Source organism: Nelumbo nucifera, chromosome 8, assembly GCF_055504915.1.
Source record: "Nelumbo nucifera cultivar China Antique chromosome 8, China Antique-T2T, whole genome shotgun sequence".
Taxonomy (NCBI): domain Eukaryota; kingdom Viridiplantae; phylum Streptophyta; class Magnoliopsida; order Proteales; family Nelumbonaceae; genus Nelumbo; species Nelumbo nucifera.
Genome location: NC_142656.1, coordinates 3,685,195 through 3,704,493, shown reverse-complemented (window position 1 = coordinate 3,704,493; position 19,299 = coordinate 3,685,195). Strand labels below are relative to the sequence as shown.

Genomic DNA, 19,299 nt, shown 5'->3' with positions numbered 1-19,299 from the left:
GTGGAGAACTACTTGGTGACGAGCTCCCTGGTGGAGAACTACTTGGTGACGAGCTCCCTGTTTGAGAACTGCCTGGTGACAAGCTCCCTGGTGGAGAGCTACTTGGTGACGAGCTCCCTGGTGGAGAGCTACTTGGTGACGAGCTCCCTGGTGGAGAGCTGCCTGGTAACGAGCTCTCTGGTGGAGACCTACTTGGTGACGAGCTCCCTGGTGGAGAGCTGCCTGGTAACGAGCTCTCTGGTGGAGAGCTACTTGGTGACGAGCTCCCTGGTGGAGAACTAGGTGACGAGCTCCCTGGTGGAGAACTGCCTGGTGACGAGCTCCCTAGTGGAGAACTGTCTGGTGACGAGCTCCCTGGTGGAGAGCTACTTGGTGACGAGCTCCCTGGTGGAGAACTGCTTGGGTGGACTCGTCATTTGACCTGCTCCTAGGCGGCCTGTAACTCAGAGGGTGGTGGAGCTCCCTGGTGTAGCGCAACTCGACTGCCCTCTGCATGAGGTGATCTCCTCTCCTTTGTAGGCGGAGGGAGCTGAGGGACCTGCGAGAACTCCATCATTTCTTCCTCTTTGTAGGCGGCGGGAGCTGAGGAACCTGCGAGAACTGAATCAGAGGACCCAGGGGTGTTTACCCAGCGGGGACTCTCCGATGCCTAAGTTAGCATTCTGATTGTAGAGAGCTTGGAGAGAAATGAGAGAGCTAGAGAGTTGGGATTACCTCCATTTTTCCATCCCCTCTCCCATTGGCTTTGGGGGTCGGAGTCCTTATATAGTGGTGCCCAGTCACATCAGGCGTAACCGCCACTGCCCAAGCCATTACTGCCAGGACTGAGGTGACAGGTGCAGGCTGCTGCTGTAGGGTACAGACTCGTCAGGCATGCCATGCTTTTCAGAGACCGCAGACACGACGCCGCCTGGCAAGAGATGTGGGCGTTGCCACCAGATCTGTCAGGTACGGTTGTCAGGTAGGAGATCTTCCTGCGATACGCCAAACTACTCTTCTGTACCGAGCTACCCTACAAGTGGCGAGCTACCCGAGGGAGCTATGCTGAGCTGCTTGTGGCGAGCACTGCCAAGCTGCTTGTCGCGAGCACTACCGAGCTGCCTGGCTCCTTGGTGGCGAGCTCCTTGGAGCTGCCTAGTTCCTTGGCGAGCTCTTTGGTGAGCTACCGAGCTCCTTGGCGAGCTCCTTGGTGAGCTACCGAGCTCGTGGGGTATGCATGTCGTTATCGGTGGGTGTCTTATGGGTTGCCAAGTCAGCCAGGTCGGGTCGGTCGGATCATGTGCCAGCCTAATCCAGGTCAGCTAGGTCGCGCAAGCCGCGTGCAGGCCGCGCCAGGCCGGTGCCCAGGTGGGACACCAACTTGGTAAGTTGTTGCATGGGTGTCGCCTAGTTGTCACGAGGTGCCACATGTCGCAATTTCACTAGAGGGCCAAATCTGCCCTCATCATTTGCCACCAAGTAGCTCTCCACCAGGAAGCTCGTCACCAGGCAGTTCTCCACCAGGGAGCTCGTCACCAGGGAGCTCGTCACTAGGCAGTTCTCCACCAGGGAGCTCGTCACCAAGTCGTTCTCCACTAGGGAGCTCGTCACCAAGTAGCTCTCCACTAGGGAGCTCGTCACCAAGTAGCTCTCCACCAGGGAGCTCGTCACCACGCAGTTCTCAAACAGGGAGCTCGTCACCAAATAGCTCTCCACCAGGGAGCTCGTCACCAGGCAGTTCTCCACCAGGGAGCTCGTCACCAGGCAGTTCTCCACCGGGGAGCTCGTCACTAGGCAGTTCTCCACCAGGGAGCTCATCACCAAGTAGCTCTCCACCAGGAAGCTCGTCACCAGGCAGTTCTCCACCAGGGAACTCGTCACCAGGCAGTTCTCCACCAGGGAGCTCGTCACCAAGTAGGTCTCCACCAGGGAGCTCATCACTAGGCAGTTCTCCACTAGGGAGCTCGTCACCAAGTAGCTCTCCACCAGGGAGCTCATCACCAGGCAGTTCTCCACCAGGGAGCTCGTCACCAAGTAGCTCTCCACCAGGCAGTGGGGACTCCGGTTTTGAGACCCGAGGTGCTGACCTCGCGGGCGAGGTTCCTGATCCGCCTGCGAGCCGCGAGGCGGGGATGACTTTTCTTTCTCTCCGGCCTGGGGACGAGGCCTGGCTGTTTGGGGGATTCTGGGGCCTGGAGGCCTTTCCTTGGTGAAGGCGCCCATCCTGCGAAGAGGCCTTTACTGGCTTCGGGGCAGGGTGGCGAGGTGGAAGCAATGGTTGGTTCGGTGTCAGTTGGGGAAACTGCTGCTGATAGTGGTATTGGGAGAGGTTGTGCAACACTTGGTGTTGGTGAAGCTGGTGTTGCTGGAACTGCTGCATCTGGGCTTGCATTGCCCGCATGCATTGCATTAAGTCGTCCAACCGATTTTGGCTAGCTGCCAGGGGACTGCGGTCGGTTCAGTGAAGGTAGTCTCGATGGGAAGAGGGAAGGAGATGTTTGCGGAGGGCAGGCTTACAGGTGCCACTGTTTGTGGCGTAGTCAGGTTGGGGATTCCATCCACCGTGAGGGGGATGGCGAACTGCCCAACACACACTACGGGGACTTGGAGCTGTTCCCCGGTGGTGTTTGTCTCTGTGCCGCGTCCGGCGTTGCTGGATGAGGCCATAAGTAATGAGTTTTTCAGAGAAGAAGGAAAGGGTATGAAAGTTTTGGAGGGAGGCTTTTTGAAGCGTAATTCCCACAGACGGCGCCAATTGATGATGCACAATCTGGCCGGTCTTAGCTGTTGATGATCTTGCCTCTGAAATGAGTAACAGGGACCTGAAACGGGAGGAGAAGAGAAGCTCCGGGGAGAACCCGGCGTAAGGGCTCCGAAGCTCAAGTTAGAATCCTTCAAAGGCAAGAATAACCAGATAGCGCGAAAGTTAGCATACCTCATCCCTAGGGGGGTAGAAGCCTTTTATAACCACCTCGCGCACTCACTTCCAGGCCTCCGTCAGGTCGGGCATGATTACTTCTGAACTCCTGCCAGTTCGGGTGTCATTTCCTCTGGTCGGACAGAACCGCCACTGTTCCTTTTGTCGGAGCCGTCTCTGCGGCTAGTGACGACGGTTGCAGGTGGCGGTGGCAGGAAGCCGTTTGAAATGCGGCTGTCAGGCGTCAGATCCGAAATCAGTCAGGTATGCCGCCCTTGGATAAAGACGTCCTTGGTATCGGGTACGTCTGGCCGGCCTGGTGCTTTGGAAGTAAAGTGTTGGAGTGGCGAGCGAGGTGCCTTGAGTTCGGTTTGGAGTGTTCCGAGCTGCTATGGGTCAGCTCGGGTCAGCTTTGTGAGGCTTGGGGCCCAGTACAGTTCGTGCTCCTCGTAGGGAGCTCGGGTTCTCAGGAGGGAGCTCCCTCTTATCAGGGAGCTCGGGCTCCTAGTAGGGAGCTCGGATTTAGGAAGCTCAGGTTTTAGGGAGCTTGGACCTTTAATAGGGAGCTTGCTCTTATTAGGGAGCTCGGGGTTCTAGTAGGGAGCTCGGATTTAGGAAGCTCAGGTTCTTTAGGGAGCTCGGGCTCCTAGTACCGAGCTAGGACTTAGGGAGCTCGGGTTTTAGGGAGCTTGGACCTTTAACAGGGAGTTCGCTCTTAACAAGGAGCTCGGACTAAGTACAGCGGTCTGGAGTTCGGGCTCGGTAGTGAGTTTGGACTTGCTTCCGATGTTCGCTTTGGGTGCTCTACTATCCCGAGCTACTTGCCTTTGCCACGTGTCGGGCGATCGCGAGGTCGGGCCAAATTTCCCTTCATCAATTGCCCTCCACTCCCTGTGACAACGGTTCCGTCTTGGCGCGGGGAGTTTGCAAGGTAGTGGGAGGGTTTTGGTCCGTGCTGAGCGCGCTTGCTCTAATTTGACTTTCAAAAAAAAAAGGGGGGGGGCGCGTTCGGTAGTTGTGACGGCAGTTGTTCGGGAGTTGCGCTGCAGACGCTTTTATTGCGAGGGGACGTGCGCTGTTACCCCGTCAGTTTCGGGAAGACGCGTGCCGACACCTGTCCTCTGACAAGACGTGCGCGACGTTTCGTCAGGCTCTGAAAGACGTGCGCTGATTGGTCTTGGAAGATGTGCGGCTTAGCGCGGCTGTGGGCCGTTGGATTGGCTTCGATGTGGGCCGTCGCTTTCTGTACGCTGTGGATATAAATAGTGCGCGGGGGGGGGGGGGGGGGGGCGTCCTTGCTATTGTTGTATATCTTGAGCTCGCGCCTTAAGTTTCGGCTCGCGTCCAGGCTTTTCAGCTCGCGTCCCAGGGCTTCTTGCTTGTTCGAGTTCTCGCGGTCTGCTTCAGTCTTCTCCCCGGGTGAGTGTTCTTTGGAATCCCGTTCCGTTCCACGATGTCTGGTTTGGAGGGTTCAGACTGTTCAAGCGGGTCTGATGTGGGTTCTACGAACCAGTTTGCGTCCCACAGTAGTTCAAGTGAGCCCAATGTAGGTCCTGAGGAAGGGGTCGGGCCTACCACCCGAGGTGCTTCGGGTAGGTCGGCATCCACCTCCCGCCGTGGCCGGGTTGTAGATCAGTTCGGCCCTTCGACTATGACGCTTGAGGAACTTCAAATCCTCGTAGACTACTATAATTTGCCCAGTGAGTACGGTTATTTTATCCCTACGGGGAGCTTTCCTTGGGAACACGGTCCTGATGAGATGGTGATTTTCCGGGAACAGCTCGCCGCGGGACTGCGACTGCCCTTCCACCCTCTTCTTGTCGAGGTCCTAAACCACTTTGGTGTGACGGTTGGCCAGCTTCACCCGAACTCTATTAGGAACTTAGTGGGAACGATCTCTTTATTTTGCGACGAGAACTTCCCTCTGAATCTGGAGATTTTTTCTTCTATCTTAATGTTGAAAAAGCAAGTGGGTCCTCTTCCTGGGTGTAGGCGGGCATACTACCTGTCCCCTCGCCCGGGCTTCAAGCTCTTACACGGACTCCCCAATAAGGTCCCGGCGTGGAAGCGGGACTATTTCGGGGTGCGAAGTGCGATGGGGTGGCCGTTTCAGACCGGCTGGGGGGTGGCCGCTCCTGATTCCGGCATCACACTTGATGAGGAGACGGCGAAGGGCCTCCGGCAATGGGCGCGGCTTGGGCTGGATTGCCAATGGAATCTGACGGAGGCCAAGCTTATTGCTGCGGGCCTGAGTTCGGGTAGGTTCTTTCCCTAGTGATCTTGTCTTGCTCTTCGCTTACGTCTTACTGATGCCGAACTCCTTTTCGCAGGTACAATGGATTCTCGAGGGTCCCGAGGTGCGCACTTGTTCGAGGGGATGAAGAGGAGAAAGCGGGTGGCCAAGCGAGCTCGCGCCGAACCATCCCGAGCTGCGGAGCCCGAGGTGCCGGATTATCCGGCAGAGGAGCTCGAGATGGTTCCTCCTATGCAGGGGCTCCTTATGCTGAAACCACACACACGGGGGCTCCCGCCTATTCCGAGTCCGCTCATACGCGAGCTGGGCCGTCGGGCTCGGAGGCCCCGGGGGACTTCAGGAGCGTGCTGTCGCCTGTGCATGCTCTTCAACAGAGTAAGGGGGCGATGTTTCCTGAGGAAGTTGCGGCGTGGACTGAGCTCCCTCTGCACCAAGTGGCCTGCCGTGCCGTTACTCATGCCATGGTGGTAAGTGATCCCTTCTTTAGAGCTCGGCTTCTATTTTTTCATTCGTTTCTCTGACCTCGTTTTCCTTTGATAGGTGAACTCCTCCATTCACGCCTTGGCGAACCAGGTGGAGAAATGCTCGCGGCAGGCGCGAGCTGCCGAGGAGGCTGCTCGGACTGCCGAGGAGAATGCTCGTGCTGCTGATGCTGCTGCTCGCCGTGCGCGGTCTAGGCAAGCGAGGTCTCAGAGGGATGCCAAGGCCATGGGGGTGGTGGTGCAGCGCATGGCGGAAATGAAGCTGGACCTGGAGCACCAGGTTGAATATCTTCAGGAGGATATCAGGGAGAGGACTCAGATCTTCTCTCAAGGCATCGAAGACGCGAAGAAGAAGGCTGTCAGCGATTACATTGCTTCGCCGGATTTCGATGACCTGATGGTAGACTCCTACAGGAGGGGTTTCAGGCTAAGTCGGTGGATGATCCGGAATACGTACCCCGACCTCGATACCAGCGCCATATCCACTTCGCGCATCACTCCGGAGATGGCTAATGCCGCGTATGCCGAACCAGACTCCGAGGGGGAGGCAGGTCCTTCGGGCGTTGTCGGAGAGGCTTCTGATAACGATGAAGTAGCCCTGGGCTTGTGAAATGAAATGAAATGAAATGAAGTGTACACATCTGTTTTGAAATGAAATGTCTTTTTGTTCATGTACTGGTGTCTTCGAGCTATGTTTTTTGCCGAACTGACCATTTCGGTCCCTCAGTTCGTTTTATGAAATGACTTCGGCGTACTTGCTTTGGTGGCCTACGGATAGTACCTTCTCAAGTTGACAACGTTCCATGCTCGGGGTACTTGTTTCCCTTCTAGGGTTCTGAGCTCGTACGCTCCCCCACCGAGTGTTTTCATTACTCTGTAGGGTCCTTCCTAGTTCGGTCCAAGTTTCCCTACGCCGGGTTCGGGCACCATGACCTTACGGAGAACCAGGTCTTCGACGCGGAAGTCCCTCTTTTTTACTCGCGTGTTGTAGTACCGGGCTACCTTTTGTTGGTAAGCCGCAGTTCGAATGTGCGCGAGGTCTCTCACTTTGTCCAGTAGGTCGAGGTTGGTGCGCAGCTCGCCCTCGTTTGTCCGTTCGTCGTACGCTTCTAGTCGTAACGTAGGCACTTCGATTTCCGCCGGAATCACTGTTTCGGTGCCATAGGTGAGGTTAAAGGGGGTCTCACCCGTGGCGGTCTTTTCTGTGGTTCGGTGTGCCCATAAAACACTTGGTAGTTCGTCTGCCCACAAACCTTTGGCTCGGTCCAAGCGCGCTTTTAGTCCGCGGAGGATGGCTCTGTTCATTACTTCTGTTTGGCCATTTGCCTGCGGGTGTGCGACCGATGTGAAGTTCTGACTAATTCCCATACTTCGGCACCATTCTTGGAACTTGATGTCTTCGAACTGTTTGCCATTGTCGGAGATCAGTACCCGAGGTAGCCCGAAGCGACATACGATGTTCTTCCAAAAGAAGTTTTGTATGTTTCGGGCCGTAACTATTGCCAGGGGTTCGGCTTCTATCCACTTTGTGAAATAGTCTACTGCCACCACTAGGAATTTTCTCCCGCCTGTCGCTGGTGGGAATGGCCCCAGGAGGTCGATGCCCCATTGGGCGAAGGGCCATGGACTGGTGAGGTATTTGAGGTCGGCAGCGGGCTGGTGGTGGATGCTGGCATGCTTCTGACACTTGCTGCATTTTCTGACGAGCTCGATTGCCTCTGTCTTCATCGTTGGCCAGTAGTATCCTTGTCGAAGTGCCTTTTGGGCGAGGGCTCTGCCCCCCAGGTGTCCGCCACACAAGCCTTCGTGGATGTCGCGAAGTACCAGCTCGGCTTCGGCTGGGCGCAAGCATCGCAGATAGGGGAGCGTGTTGGATCGTCGGTACAACCGTTCGTCTATCATGACGTATTTGGCTGCCTGGCGCTGCACCCTCTTGGCTGTGTTGCGGTCCGCGGGGAGGGCTCCATCCAACAGGAAGCTCGCGAGTGGGTCGATCCAGCTCTGCTCCGCTTCGGTGACGGGAGCGACCTCTCTTGCCCCACCGAGAATGCTGGGCCGAGGCAAGTCTTCTACGTACACGGTTCTCCTGGCGTTGTGGCTCGTGCTAGCCAGTCGGGACAAGGCGTCGGCCTCAGCGTTCTCTGACCTCGGGTTTGCTTGATGAAGTGTGATTGGAAGTTGAGCAGAGCTTCCTTTACTTTTGCTAAGTACGCAACCATAGTGAGTTTGCGTGCTTCGTACTCGCCTGTAACTTGGTTGACCACGAGCTGGGAATCACTGTAGATAACCATGTGCTTTGCCCCGACCTTGCGCGCTAGGTTTAGCCCGGCTATCAGTGCCTCGTACTCCGCCTCGTTGTTGGATGCCGCGAACTCAAAGCGTAGTGCGTATTCCAGTTTTGTTCTGCCCGGGCCGCGTAGCACTATTCCAGCCCTACTGCCTTGTTGGTTCGAGGAGCCATCTACGTGAAGGATCCAGGGCTCCTCATCCCAGTTCGCGCTTGGTCTAACCAGGAGGGAAGCCACGCTGGCTGCTACTTCACGGGGCTCGGACTCGTTTGGCTTGAGAGCTCCGAGTTCGCCCGAACTGGGGACCTTGGGCTCGACCGGCTCAGGGGCTTCGGGGTTGAATGTGCACTCTGCGATAAAATCTGCCAAGGCTTGGGCCTAATGGCAGTTCTTGGCTTGTACTGGAGATCGTACTCGCTGAGCTCGATGGACCACTTCGTCAGCCGGCCGAAAACCTCGGGTTTGAGTAAAACTTGCCTCAGAGGTTTGTCGGTCAAGACGATGACGGTGTGGGCCTGGAAGTACGAGCGGAGCTTCCGTGCTGCTACCACCAGGGCATAATATATGGGTCGTTGGACCCGGTATGCCTCCTTTACTAGTACCGAACTGACCACCTCGTCGCTGGCCGAGAGGTATAGCTCTAAGACTTCGCCTTCCTCGGGCCGAGCTAAGGTTGGCACTTTGGCGAGGTAGCCTTTTAGCTCGTCAAACGCGAGCTGACAGTCTTGGGTCCATTCGAACCCTTTGCCTTTGATTGCTTTGAAGAAGGGTAGGCAGCGGTCTGCCGATTTGGACATGAAGCGGCTTAGGGCGGCTATGCGGCCGTTTAGCCTTTGGACTTTTTTTATTTTCCGAGGTGGTCTCATATCTAGGATGGCTTGTATTTTGTCTGGGTTGGCCTCGATGCCACGTCGATTGACAACGTAGCTCAGGAACTTGCCCGAGGTGACGCCAAAGACACACTTGTTGGGGTTTAATTTCATGTTATACTGACGCAGGATTTGGAAGACAGAATCTAAGTCTTGTATTAATTCTCGCGAAAACTGTGTTTTGACGACCATGTCGTCTACATAGCACTCTATCTTTGTGCCGATCAGGGGCCGAAACAGCCTATTTACAAGTCTTTGGAAGGTCGCCCCGGCGTTTTTTAACCCGAAGGGCATGACCTTGTAACAATATACCGAATTCGGTTATGAAGCTGGTTTTTTCCTCGTCGGACTGGTCCATCCGGATTTGGTTGTAGCCTGAGTAGACATCCAGGAAACTTAGCAATTCGTGTCCCGAGGTCGCGTCCACTAGACGGTCGATCCTAGGAAGGGGGAAGCAGTCTTTCGGGCAAGCTCGGTTCAGGTCGGTGTAGTCGACGCACATGCGTCACTTGCCGTTCGCCTTTTTCACCAGCACAGGGTTGGCCACCCAGCTCGGGTAATGGACTTCCCTTATGAAGTCTGCCACGAGGAGCTTTTCGACTTCCTCGTCGACCGCTTTCCAACGCTCTGGGGCTAAGTTCCGTTTCTTCTGTCTAACGGGTCTGACTAAAGGGTCAGTGTTAAGTTTGTGAGTTATAAGACTAAGGTCAGTACCGGGAATATCGGCCGCGGACCACGCAAAAACATCTAAATTTTGGAGTAAAAAACTTACCAGTTCGGTCCGTAGGGGTTCCTTGACAGAAGCACCAATCTGGAGTGCGCGAGATGGGTCCGTAGGTGAGGTCGGGATCGCGACTGTCTCTTCTGTCGGCGAGGCTTGTTCTTCGCCTTGCTCCGTAGGCCGCTCCAGGTCGAGGTCGCCGGCCGGCGACGTAGCACTTGCGGGACTCGAGCTGGTCGCCCCGCACTACCCCCACACCGAAGTCCGTAGGGAACTTCATTGCCAAATAATAGGTAGCGACCACCGCCCGCAGGATATGCGTGATTGGCCGTCCTATTATGGCGTTGTATGGGGAGGGGGTCGCGACCACCAGAAAATCGTGGTTGAGTCTGACCGCACAAGGCCACGTGCCGACTTCCACGGGCACCGTTATCTTTCCAAGGGGCCTGACTTCCTCCCTGCTGAAGCCCACCAGGGGAGTGCTTGTAGGTTTTAGTTCGCTCCTTGGCAGCTGTAGCCGATCAAATGCCGACTTGAATAGGATGTCCGCCGAGCTGCCTGAATCTATGAGCACGCGCCTAACTTCGAAGTCGCTGATCCTGAGTTTAATGACGAGTGCGTCGTCGTGAGGGTAGCGAACTCCCTGCGCGTCGTCTTCTGTGAAGAGGATCGGCTCCTCGGTCTTCGGCCTCTTCGGGGGGTTCCGCTCCTCGAGGACCGCTTCGCGAACTGAGGTCCGAGCTGCCGTTGATGTGCACCCCGCCACCACTGAACCTCCCACAATTACATGGATGGTTCCCCGAACTGGCCTTTCTACCGGAGGCTGTCGCTGCATCGGTTCGGCAGGCCTGCTGCTAGTCTCCGGGGCGTCTTTTAAGTGTTCGCCCGGCTGATCCGCTTTATTGCTATTATTGTTGTGCTGTACAAAGTTTCTTAAGTATCCGCGACGGATGAGCCCCTCTATCTCGTCTCGGAGGTTATTACATAGCTCTGTACTGTGACCGTGGTCCCTATGGAAACTACAATACAAATTCTTGTTTCTTTCGTTCGGATTTCCCTTTAGGCGAGGTGGCCATTTCACGAAGGGGGTGTCCTTGATCGTCATTAGGATCTCGGTCCGCCTTGTGTTCAGTGGCGTGTAATCCGTCCGAGCTGGCAGGGGAGCTCGGAATGACTGGTTCGGTTTCGGGTCCCGGGCCGGGTTTTTTCGGTCGGCCGAGCTAGAGGGCTCGCCGTCCCTCTTTCTTTTCTCGTTTCCGCCCTTGGTTCTTTGGTTGATTTCCTCCTCCATCCTCATGAACTTGTCCGCGAGCTTGAGGAACTCGGCCACGGTCGCGGGTTGGTTAGCTACCATGTGCCACTTGAATTCCTTGTGCGTCACCCCTCTTTTTGCTGCGGCGAGCTGTACCGCGGGGTCTAACCGAGGTATCTGTAAGCATGCCTCGTTGAATCGTTTGATGTAGCCCCGTATGGGTTCTCCTTCCCTTTGGACTACTCCGAAGATGCTTTCCTCTACTCTGGGGCACCGTTTGCTGGTAACAAAGTGTGCAGTGAAGACCTGCACGAACTGAGCCCAACACTTTATCGATCCGGGGGCCAGGTTCCTGTACCAAGTGCGGGCTACCCCCTTGAGGGTGGTGGTGAAGGTCACGCACATGCATGATTCGCTGGCCCTGGCGAGGTGCTTTTGGGACTGGAAAGCTTCCACGTGGTCGTTGGGGTCGAAGGATCCGTCGTACTTGTCTAGGGGCGGGAGCTTGAAATCTCTAGGCAAGGGGACTGCCAGGAGTTCTGAGGCGAGGGGGGAAGGAACTGAGAGAATCGGGGCGATTCCTACTTCGTCCGAGCTCGTCTCGCCTTTGCCTCTGAGCTCGGATAAGACGCGGGTGGCGGTTCGTCGACTTCGACGGCGTCTTCGCTGCTGAGTGGGCCTTGTGTTGGCGCTGCTGGCCTCCGTGTTGCCGAGCTCGATGGGCTCGGAGTTCTGGTAGTCCGCTGCTGCCAGTGCGCCGAATCGATTTCCCACCAGTGGGGACTCCGGTTTTGAGACCCGAGGTGCTGACCTCGCAGGCGAGGTTCCTGATCCGCCTGCGAGCCGCGAGGCGGGGATGACTTTTCTTTCTCTCCGGCCTGGGGACGAGGCCTGGCTGTTTGGGGGATTCTGGGGCCTGGAGGCCTTTCCTTGGTGAAGGCGCCCATCCTGCGGAGAGGCCTTTACTGGCTTCGGGGCAGGGTGGCGAGGTGGAAGCAGTGGTTGGTTCGGTGTCAGTTGGGGAAACTGCTGCTGATAGTGGTATTGGGAGAGGTTGTGCAACACTTGGTGTTGGTGAAGCTGGTGTTGCTGGAACTGCTGCATCTGGGCTTGCATTGCCCGCATGCATTGCATTAAGTCGTCCAACCGATTTTGGCTAGCTGCCAGGGGGACGGCGATCGGTTCAGTGAAGGTAGTCTCGATGGGAAGAGGGAAGGAGATGTTTGCGGAGGGCAGGCTTACAGGTGCCACTGTTTGTGGCGTAGTCAGGTTGGGGATTCCATCCACCGTGAGGGGGATGGCGAACTGCCCAACACACACTACGGGGACTTGGAGCTGTTCCCCGGTGGTGTTTGTCTCTGTGCCGCGTCCGGCGTTGCTGGATGAGGCCATAAGTAATGAGTTTTTCAGAGAAGAAGGAAAGGGTATGAAAGTTTTGGAGGGAGGCTTTTTGAAGCGTAATTCCCACAGACGGCGCCAATTGATGATGCACAATCTGGCCGGTCTTAGCTGTTGATGATCTTGCCTCTGAAATGAGTAACAGGGACCTGAAACGGGAGGAGAAGAGAAGCTCCGGGGAGAACCCGGCGTAAGGGCTCCGAAGCTCAAGTTAGAATCCTTCAAAGGCAAGAATAACCAGATAGCGCGAAAGTTAGCATACCTCATCCCTAGGGGGGTAGAAGCCTTTTATAACCACCTCGCGCACTCACTTCCAGGCCTCCGTCAGGTCGGGCATGATTACTTCTGAACTCCTGCCAGTTCGGGTGTCATTTCCTCTGGTCGGACAGAACCGCCACTGTTCCTTTTGTCGGAGCCGTCTCTGCGGCTAGTGACGACGGTTGCAGGTGGCGGTGGCAGGAAGCCGTTTGAAATGCGGCTGTCAGGCGTCAGATCCGAAATCAGTCAGGTATGCCGCCCTTGGATAAAGACGTCCTTGGTATCGGGTACGTCTGGCCGGCCTGGTGCTTTGGAAGTAAAGTGTTGGAGTGGCGAGCGAGGTGCCTTGAGTTCGGTTTGGAGTGTTCCGAGCTGCTACGAGTCAGCTCGGGTCAGCTTTGTGAGGCTTGGGGCCCAGTACAGTTCGTGCTCCTCGCCGGGAGCTTGGGTTCTCAGGAGGGAGCTCGCTCTTATCAGGGAGCTCGGGCTCCTAGTAGGGAGCTCGGATTTAGGAAGCTCAGGTTTTAGGGAGCTTGGACCTTTGATAGGGAGCTCGCTCTTGTTAGGGAGCTTGGGCTTCTAGTAGGGAGCTCGGATTTAGGAAGCTCAGGTTCTTTAGGGAGCTCGGGCTCCTAGTACCGAGCTAGGACTTAGGGAGCTCGGACCTTTAACAGGGAGTTCGCTCTTAACAAGGAACTCGGACTAAGTACAGCGGTCTGAAGTTCGGGCTCGGTAGTGAGTTTGGACTTGCTTCCGATGTTCGCTTTGGGTGCTCTACTGTCCCAAACTGCTTGCCTTTGCCACGTGTCGGGCGATTGCGAGGTTGGGCCAAATTTCCCTTCATCAATTACTATTTGGGAGTGGGTGGGGTGGAGTTACTAAACTAGCCAACTATATCTTTATGGGTTTACATGGGGGCATGTTTGCACATTGACCCATCACACAACACACATCGGGAGGACGGGAGGATAGGGTGAATAAATGAGATTGTATTGCTAAAATCTAGAACTGCTTTATGCTTGGACTGGAACCATCTGTCTGATAAATTAATTAACAACATATGCCCTTTCATTGTTCGTCGAATGTACCAAGTCGTATTTGAATCCAATTCATCCAACCGAAAAAAGAAAATGGAGACTGCATAGGCATCACGATGATAGGCTTGACTGTTTATGAATGGATTGAAATCTGGTGACTGGTCCCAATTCCCAAAGAAAAATGAAGAAATCATGACAAGTGAGTAAGAATGAACGATGAAGTTAGAGGTAGCCGGTGCTGTTGGTTGAATAAGGGCAACGTAGATTCTCGATGGTCATAAGAAAGAATGTTGAGAATCTAACTAGGTGTTTGGCATTGGTGTTGGAAATATCACACCACATTTTCATAAAATTGATGTTGGGCACGTGAAGTTGTAAATATTATTTTTCAGAAAATAGTGTTTATTTTTTTATAGGAACTGGTGCTGTCATATAAACTGGTTTTGTCTAAAATGTCACATCTTTGCACCACTGATGGCAATACACAATTTTCTAAAAAAACATTGAATGTTGCTCCATACCATACTTTTCCAATTTTTAAGACATCATTGATTCTTTCTCAAAAAACAGCATAGATGCCAGGAACTCACTCGGGCTTTTATGAACAGTTGAGACCAAAAAGAAAAAAAGAAAAAAATCCATCAGTGCAATGGAATTTTAGAATTGATTCGTGTTGATTTTTATGGACCTTCCATTTTATAATTTTTATTTTTTAAATCATATGAAGTGATGCAACGGAACCCAGAATAAATCTAGGAGATCAAATGGATGAACTGATCAAAGCAATGGGTTCCTGTGTGAAATCCATAATTTACTCCATGCTTTTGATTTTTCCTTGTTGTAAAACAGAGTTTGCCGTTTGAATTAAATCTAAATATTTTTGCAAAATGAATGGGGGTAACGACGGAATCACTCGGGGGTCCTGGTTGCTGCATGTGGATATATGGGGAAAAGTGGCAACTGGCAAGTGAATCTCTAGGTTAGTTCTCAATCTTTCATTTCCCAAAAAAAAAAAAAAGAAAACAGAGGGAAGACTTCAGCACAATCCCATTTTCCGACAAATTGGAAGCCTTTAATACTTGCTTTAATGAGGAACCTTTCAAACATTAACTCAACAAAATAAATCAGCGATACACAATAAAATATCAATTTAAAACCCAAGAGAAATGAGAAGCCCAAACCAAGCTTCTGTGCTGATGATACATTCGACTCATAAAACTTATATTTTCTAATCCAATCTTCCCTTCATTTATTCTTTCTGTTTTTTGTGTCCCTCCACTTGCATGTTTGATTTGAATCAATGACCACAAATACAGAGGTAATCTAAGAAAAATCCAGGCTTTCAGATACTTCCAATACAATCATCAATGCATCTCGAATTTTTACTAAGCTCATCTCTTAAGAATTAAGCAATGTATTTGCTTTTTACTCACACACATTACCCTAGGCTTCAATTCACCTCCAGTGTAATCTGACCACAGTTTGCAGTAATTTTCAACAGAATTTAGGATATGAATGGCCGAAAGGGAGGACTAAAGCAGCTGTGGCCCCGAGTTGGCACTGGGAGCTTGGGCTAAGCTGGCTCGAATTGACCTTTTCTTTTATCTTAGGCTTGCGTTGACAATAAATGCTGCTGATCATGTTCATCACCCTTTCAGTTTCCCAGAGGAGAGCTACCCAATCTGTGAAAAAGAGTACTGGCTTACCTACCGTCTACTGAGGTATGAAGTTAGCAAATTGTAATAATTTATTTCAAAATCTGGTAGCTGTCTATGGTTTTCTTTAAACACTGAGTACACATTACCAGTAAAGCCAAAACTGATCAAATTGACTCTTGGGAATTTGCTTGGTTTTTCTTTTACTGCGTTTGGTTTTGCAACTCAACCAACCAAGTGACAAAAAAAAATCAAGAGATCCATTTTGATCCAGTCACTGAACTAAACCACATTGATGGAGTTTATGCCCTTCCCAACCGACTTCCTTACATCCAAGCAAAGTTCTAGCTAGTACACCATGGTGCCAACCTATTGACTAGCCTCCACCTGCCCATGGCTTGCTTTGATGCTCATCCAATATTCTTCTGTAACTAGCCATATCCAGTACAGGGCATCTCCTACACATATCCTGAAAGAGCTTCTCAGCTTCAGATACCTTCCCCTTCCCATTCAACTCCTTCACAAACACAGAAAAGCTCTGAAGATTGATCACAAAGCCCTTCTCCATCATCTCACAGAACATACCCATCGCCATCTCAACATCGCCATCCTCACAGTAACCCTCAACCATGTCACTATACATAGAGGCATCAAGGTGATGGCCTCTTTGAAGCATGCCAGCAACAAGGTCTTCAACTTCTCGCATCCTATCTCCAAGCCGACATAGGCTACAGATCACTGTGTAATAAGATAAGAAGTTGGGAGAGCAACCCCTCCAAGGCATTTGCTTTAAAACATCAATTGCCAGGTCGAGCTCCCCAGAATCACACAGCGCTCTGAGAAGTGCATTGAAAGTGGAGACACTTGGATTGACCCCTCTCGCCTTCATCTCATCTAGAAGTGCCATGGCATCAGCTAATTGCCCCATTTTGCAGTATTCGTTAATAACCACTCCATACGATTTAACATCAGGTTTCACCCCAAGACTGATCATCTCCTTGAGATGTTTGACAGCATCATCGGATTTCCCTGCTATGCAATACCCCTTCAACAGACTTGTATGGGTTGCAATGTCGTCCTTGACACCATTTAATCTCATCTTTGTCATCATCATCTTTGCCTCGTCGATCTTTCCGCTCAAACATAAACCATTGATCAGTGAATTGTATGTGATGACATTTGGCTCGCAGTTCCGTCTCACCATCTCATCCATGCATTGTTTTGCCTCACCCAACTCGCCCCTTTTACAGTATCCGTCGATCAAAGTCGTGAATGTAACCGCATCGGGAATACAATCCTTGCCAGCTATCATAAGATCAAAAATCTCTCGTGCATTTTCCAGGAGCCCTTTCTTACAGAATCCGGAGATAATGGTATTGTACGTAATCAAATTGGGCTTACAGAGCATTCCATCGAACACCTTTTTTGCATTGTTAATCATACCCAACTTGCAGAAACCCCGAATCATCGTCGTGTAAGTCGAGACATCAGGTTTCACTATGTCCTCCTTCAGAATCTGATCGAAGAAAGCTCTAGCTAGATCTATGCGATTCGCTCTTACCATGACCCCTAAAATGGCATTGTACGAGTACAAGCACCGACCTGATTCGATCATCTTGGCGCGGTGAAGCCAGTGGATCGCACCTCTGATGTCGCCACGGTCTCCATAAGCCTTGATGAACTTGGCAACCATGGAATCGGAGAGTTTATTTGATGATTCAAGAAGAGCTAAAGCTGTAGAAAACATGCTGTGGGAGATGAGAAGGTCGACCATGGCGGAGTAGCAGCGCTGAGTGTGGGAGTAGTTGTTAGGGTTAGGGTTAGGATTTGAGGCCCAGCGGAAGAAGAAGAGAGCGTTGTGAGGATTGGTTTGGGATTTGACAACTTGGATCACCAAATTGGGATTCAAGTATGTTGTGAATTGGTCGAGAGGAGAAGAAGCGAGATTTGAGGGGTTTGGGTTTTGAAGGTTGAGAGAATGAAGGACGGAGGAGATGGACTCTACCAGGGGAACAATATTATAACTACTATTAAGATTTCGAGCTGCCACCGCCATTGCTGCTGCCGCCGGTGGCTCCCTCCAGCTCCGAATTACGATTGCACTTGAAAAACCAAGAAGTAGGCGGTTAGTGCCGTTGCATCCCGGAAAATCTGCGGAGTTTTTGAATGAAATCCAAAATCTAATCGAATTTCTGCCTAATCACGACCGTCCGATTTATAGATCTAGTTTCCCTTTAATTAACCTAGGACTTGCCAAAAGATCATCAGACGGTAAGAAATCCACAAACACCAATAAACGTCCGAACTTTGAATAATGCGTTTGTCATTTTGACTGTTCGACCAGATATTATTAAAATTTGAATGCATTTCAAAGTCCTGTAAATTAACGAACTCTGCATATCTGGAGGGAAGAACCTGACCGAGTTTCCCAGTGAAAGATATCTTCAGCACTTGTGCTTGGTCATTGGAGTTGAGGTGAAGTTCTTCTCTGTTCAAAAACCTGGAATACATGGTGGTGGCTCACGAAAGGTTTCTTGGGGACTGCTGAGATCTTATCTGATCCTCCATTTTGGTTGGTTTGCTGTTTAGAAGATGACAGCGTGTAGGGGTGTGTGTTCTGTTTGTTCTGGTTCTTGTGGTGTTGGTTGGTGTAGTTGGGTGTGGTTTGTTCTGCTCTGATCCTTTGGTTCAATGGCATCTGTTTTCTACCAAGAAAGAATAAATTAATAAATCATCTTTATGATAATCAGAGATAGATAGCATAAGACGCGTAGAATTTTAATCGTCATAACTAATACAAAGTTTAGATCTTGCTGAGACGAGATTAATGTCTGATCAGAAATTATATTAAGCTATTCCACAATCTAATAAATAAACATTCCCTCCCATTCAATCTGCCTCCCGTCCATGTAGTTTGCTCCTTGTTCTGTATTCCAGTCGTTATTATGGCATTGGAGGAGGCGGAGAACTGTAGTGATAGTCTGGGGAAGGATGATGCAGCAACGGCGGCGCTGGGGGCGACTTGCAGGTGACATACGGGTAAGGACTAAGGAGCCCATTTGTGTTTGTGGGGGGTGCTTTGACGGTGGGTGAGGAGATTTAGACTTATGCACAGGCGGAGGCGGAGGTGGTGATGAGATATTGTTGCAGACGTGATGAGGAGGTGGTGGTGACATGTAGCTGTGTACAGGTGGTGGCGGAGGCGGAGATGGCTTGTATTTGTGTATGGGTGTTGGTGGCGGAGATTTATACGTATAATATGGGGGAGGAGGGGGAGATTTGTATGTGAACCATCAAAAACCGCAGTGAAGTGGTACTGCATGCTCAAGGTGCAATGAGTGTGCATGGAGCTCCTCCATGCTCGTGCTTCTTGTGCAGAAGTACAGCTCTGCTCTGTTGGCTGTTGCACTGGACAACAAGAGGCGCACTCGTTAAAAAAGACTTTAGGCTAGAGCGGTGGTAGTGGATAATCGATAATTGAGTTGATGATGATGATGATAATCGATAAAAAAGACTTTAGGCGCACTTGTTTGCAGAGCTCACCCAACAAGATGATGATGATGATAACTCTACGAGGAATTTTTGTTTCGCAATACCAATGGAAAGCAAAGAAAAAAACGCGTTATTCAGACATTTTGTGAAAGTAGGGTTTGTTAACAATTACGTAACCCCCGCAAAATGCAATGAACGCCAATAGAACCCAAATCATGATCTATGCCGCTGGCTGCTACCTTCTTAATGGGAGTGAGAGTACTGGAATTTTCTCTCTGGGCAACAGGCCTGGCTTGTTTGCAGTGCAATTTTGTACGAGAATCCAAATGATTTTGAGTGCAAGTGTTGGCTTTTCGAGTGAAATAAAGCCTAAAGCAACATAAAGTGAAATCCGACCATAATTTGTATTCTTCTCATTTGCAATCTCATGCATTTATTGTAGGTCAAATGAAATTTTACTGCAATACACAACCCTGTATTGCTGTTTGGGGAATGGTATTTCAGTAATTCAGTTCTCTACTAACTTACCCATTATATCGTCCATGTCTCCGGATTTTTGAATCCGAGAGAGTGTGGAAGTCTATATTTTATGTTAAATATAGCATAAAACTAAATGCCTAAAGCTGGATGAAAAATCAAATCACCTTCATCAGTTCATCGAATAAATTCAAATTTGAACAAATGGATATCATTTGCG

General features: G+C 51.5%; 2 protein-coding genes across 2 annotated transcripts; one reads left to right on the top strand and one right to left on the bottom strand.

Annotated features, from left to right (window-relative positions):
- The first annotated feature begins 5,437 nt into the window (after window positions 1–5,437).
- LOC148789567 (uncharacterized) lies at window positions 5,438–14,318 on the top strand. The gene is made up of 3 exons (XM_088892999.1): window positions 5,438–5,617; window positions 5,691–6,183; window positions 14,305–14,318. The coding sequence occupies exons 1-3, from the start codon at window positions 5,537–5,539 to the stop codon at window positions 14,316–14,318; spliced, it is 588 nt and encodes a 195-aa protein (XP_088749125.1). The 5' UTR covers window positions 5,438–5,536.
- An 868-nt stretch (window positions 14,319–15,186) lies between these two features.
- Window positions 15,187–18,527, bottom strand: LOC104600616 (uncharacterized). The gene has a single exon (XM_010263672.3). The coding sequence runs from the start codon at window positions 17,164–17,166 to the stop codon at window positions 15,487–15,489; it is 1,680 nt and encodes a 559-aa protein (XP_010261974.1). The 5' UTR covers window positions 17,167–18,527; the 3' UTR covers window positions 15,187–15,486.
- Window positions 18,528–19,299: the final 772 nt, after the last annotated feature.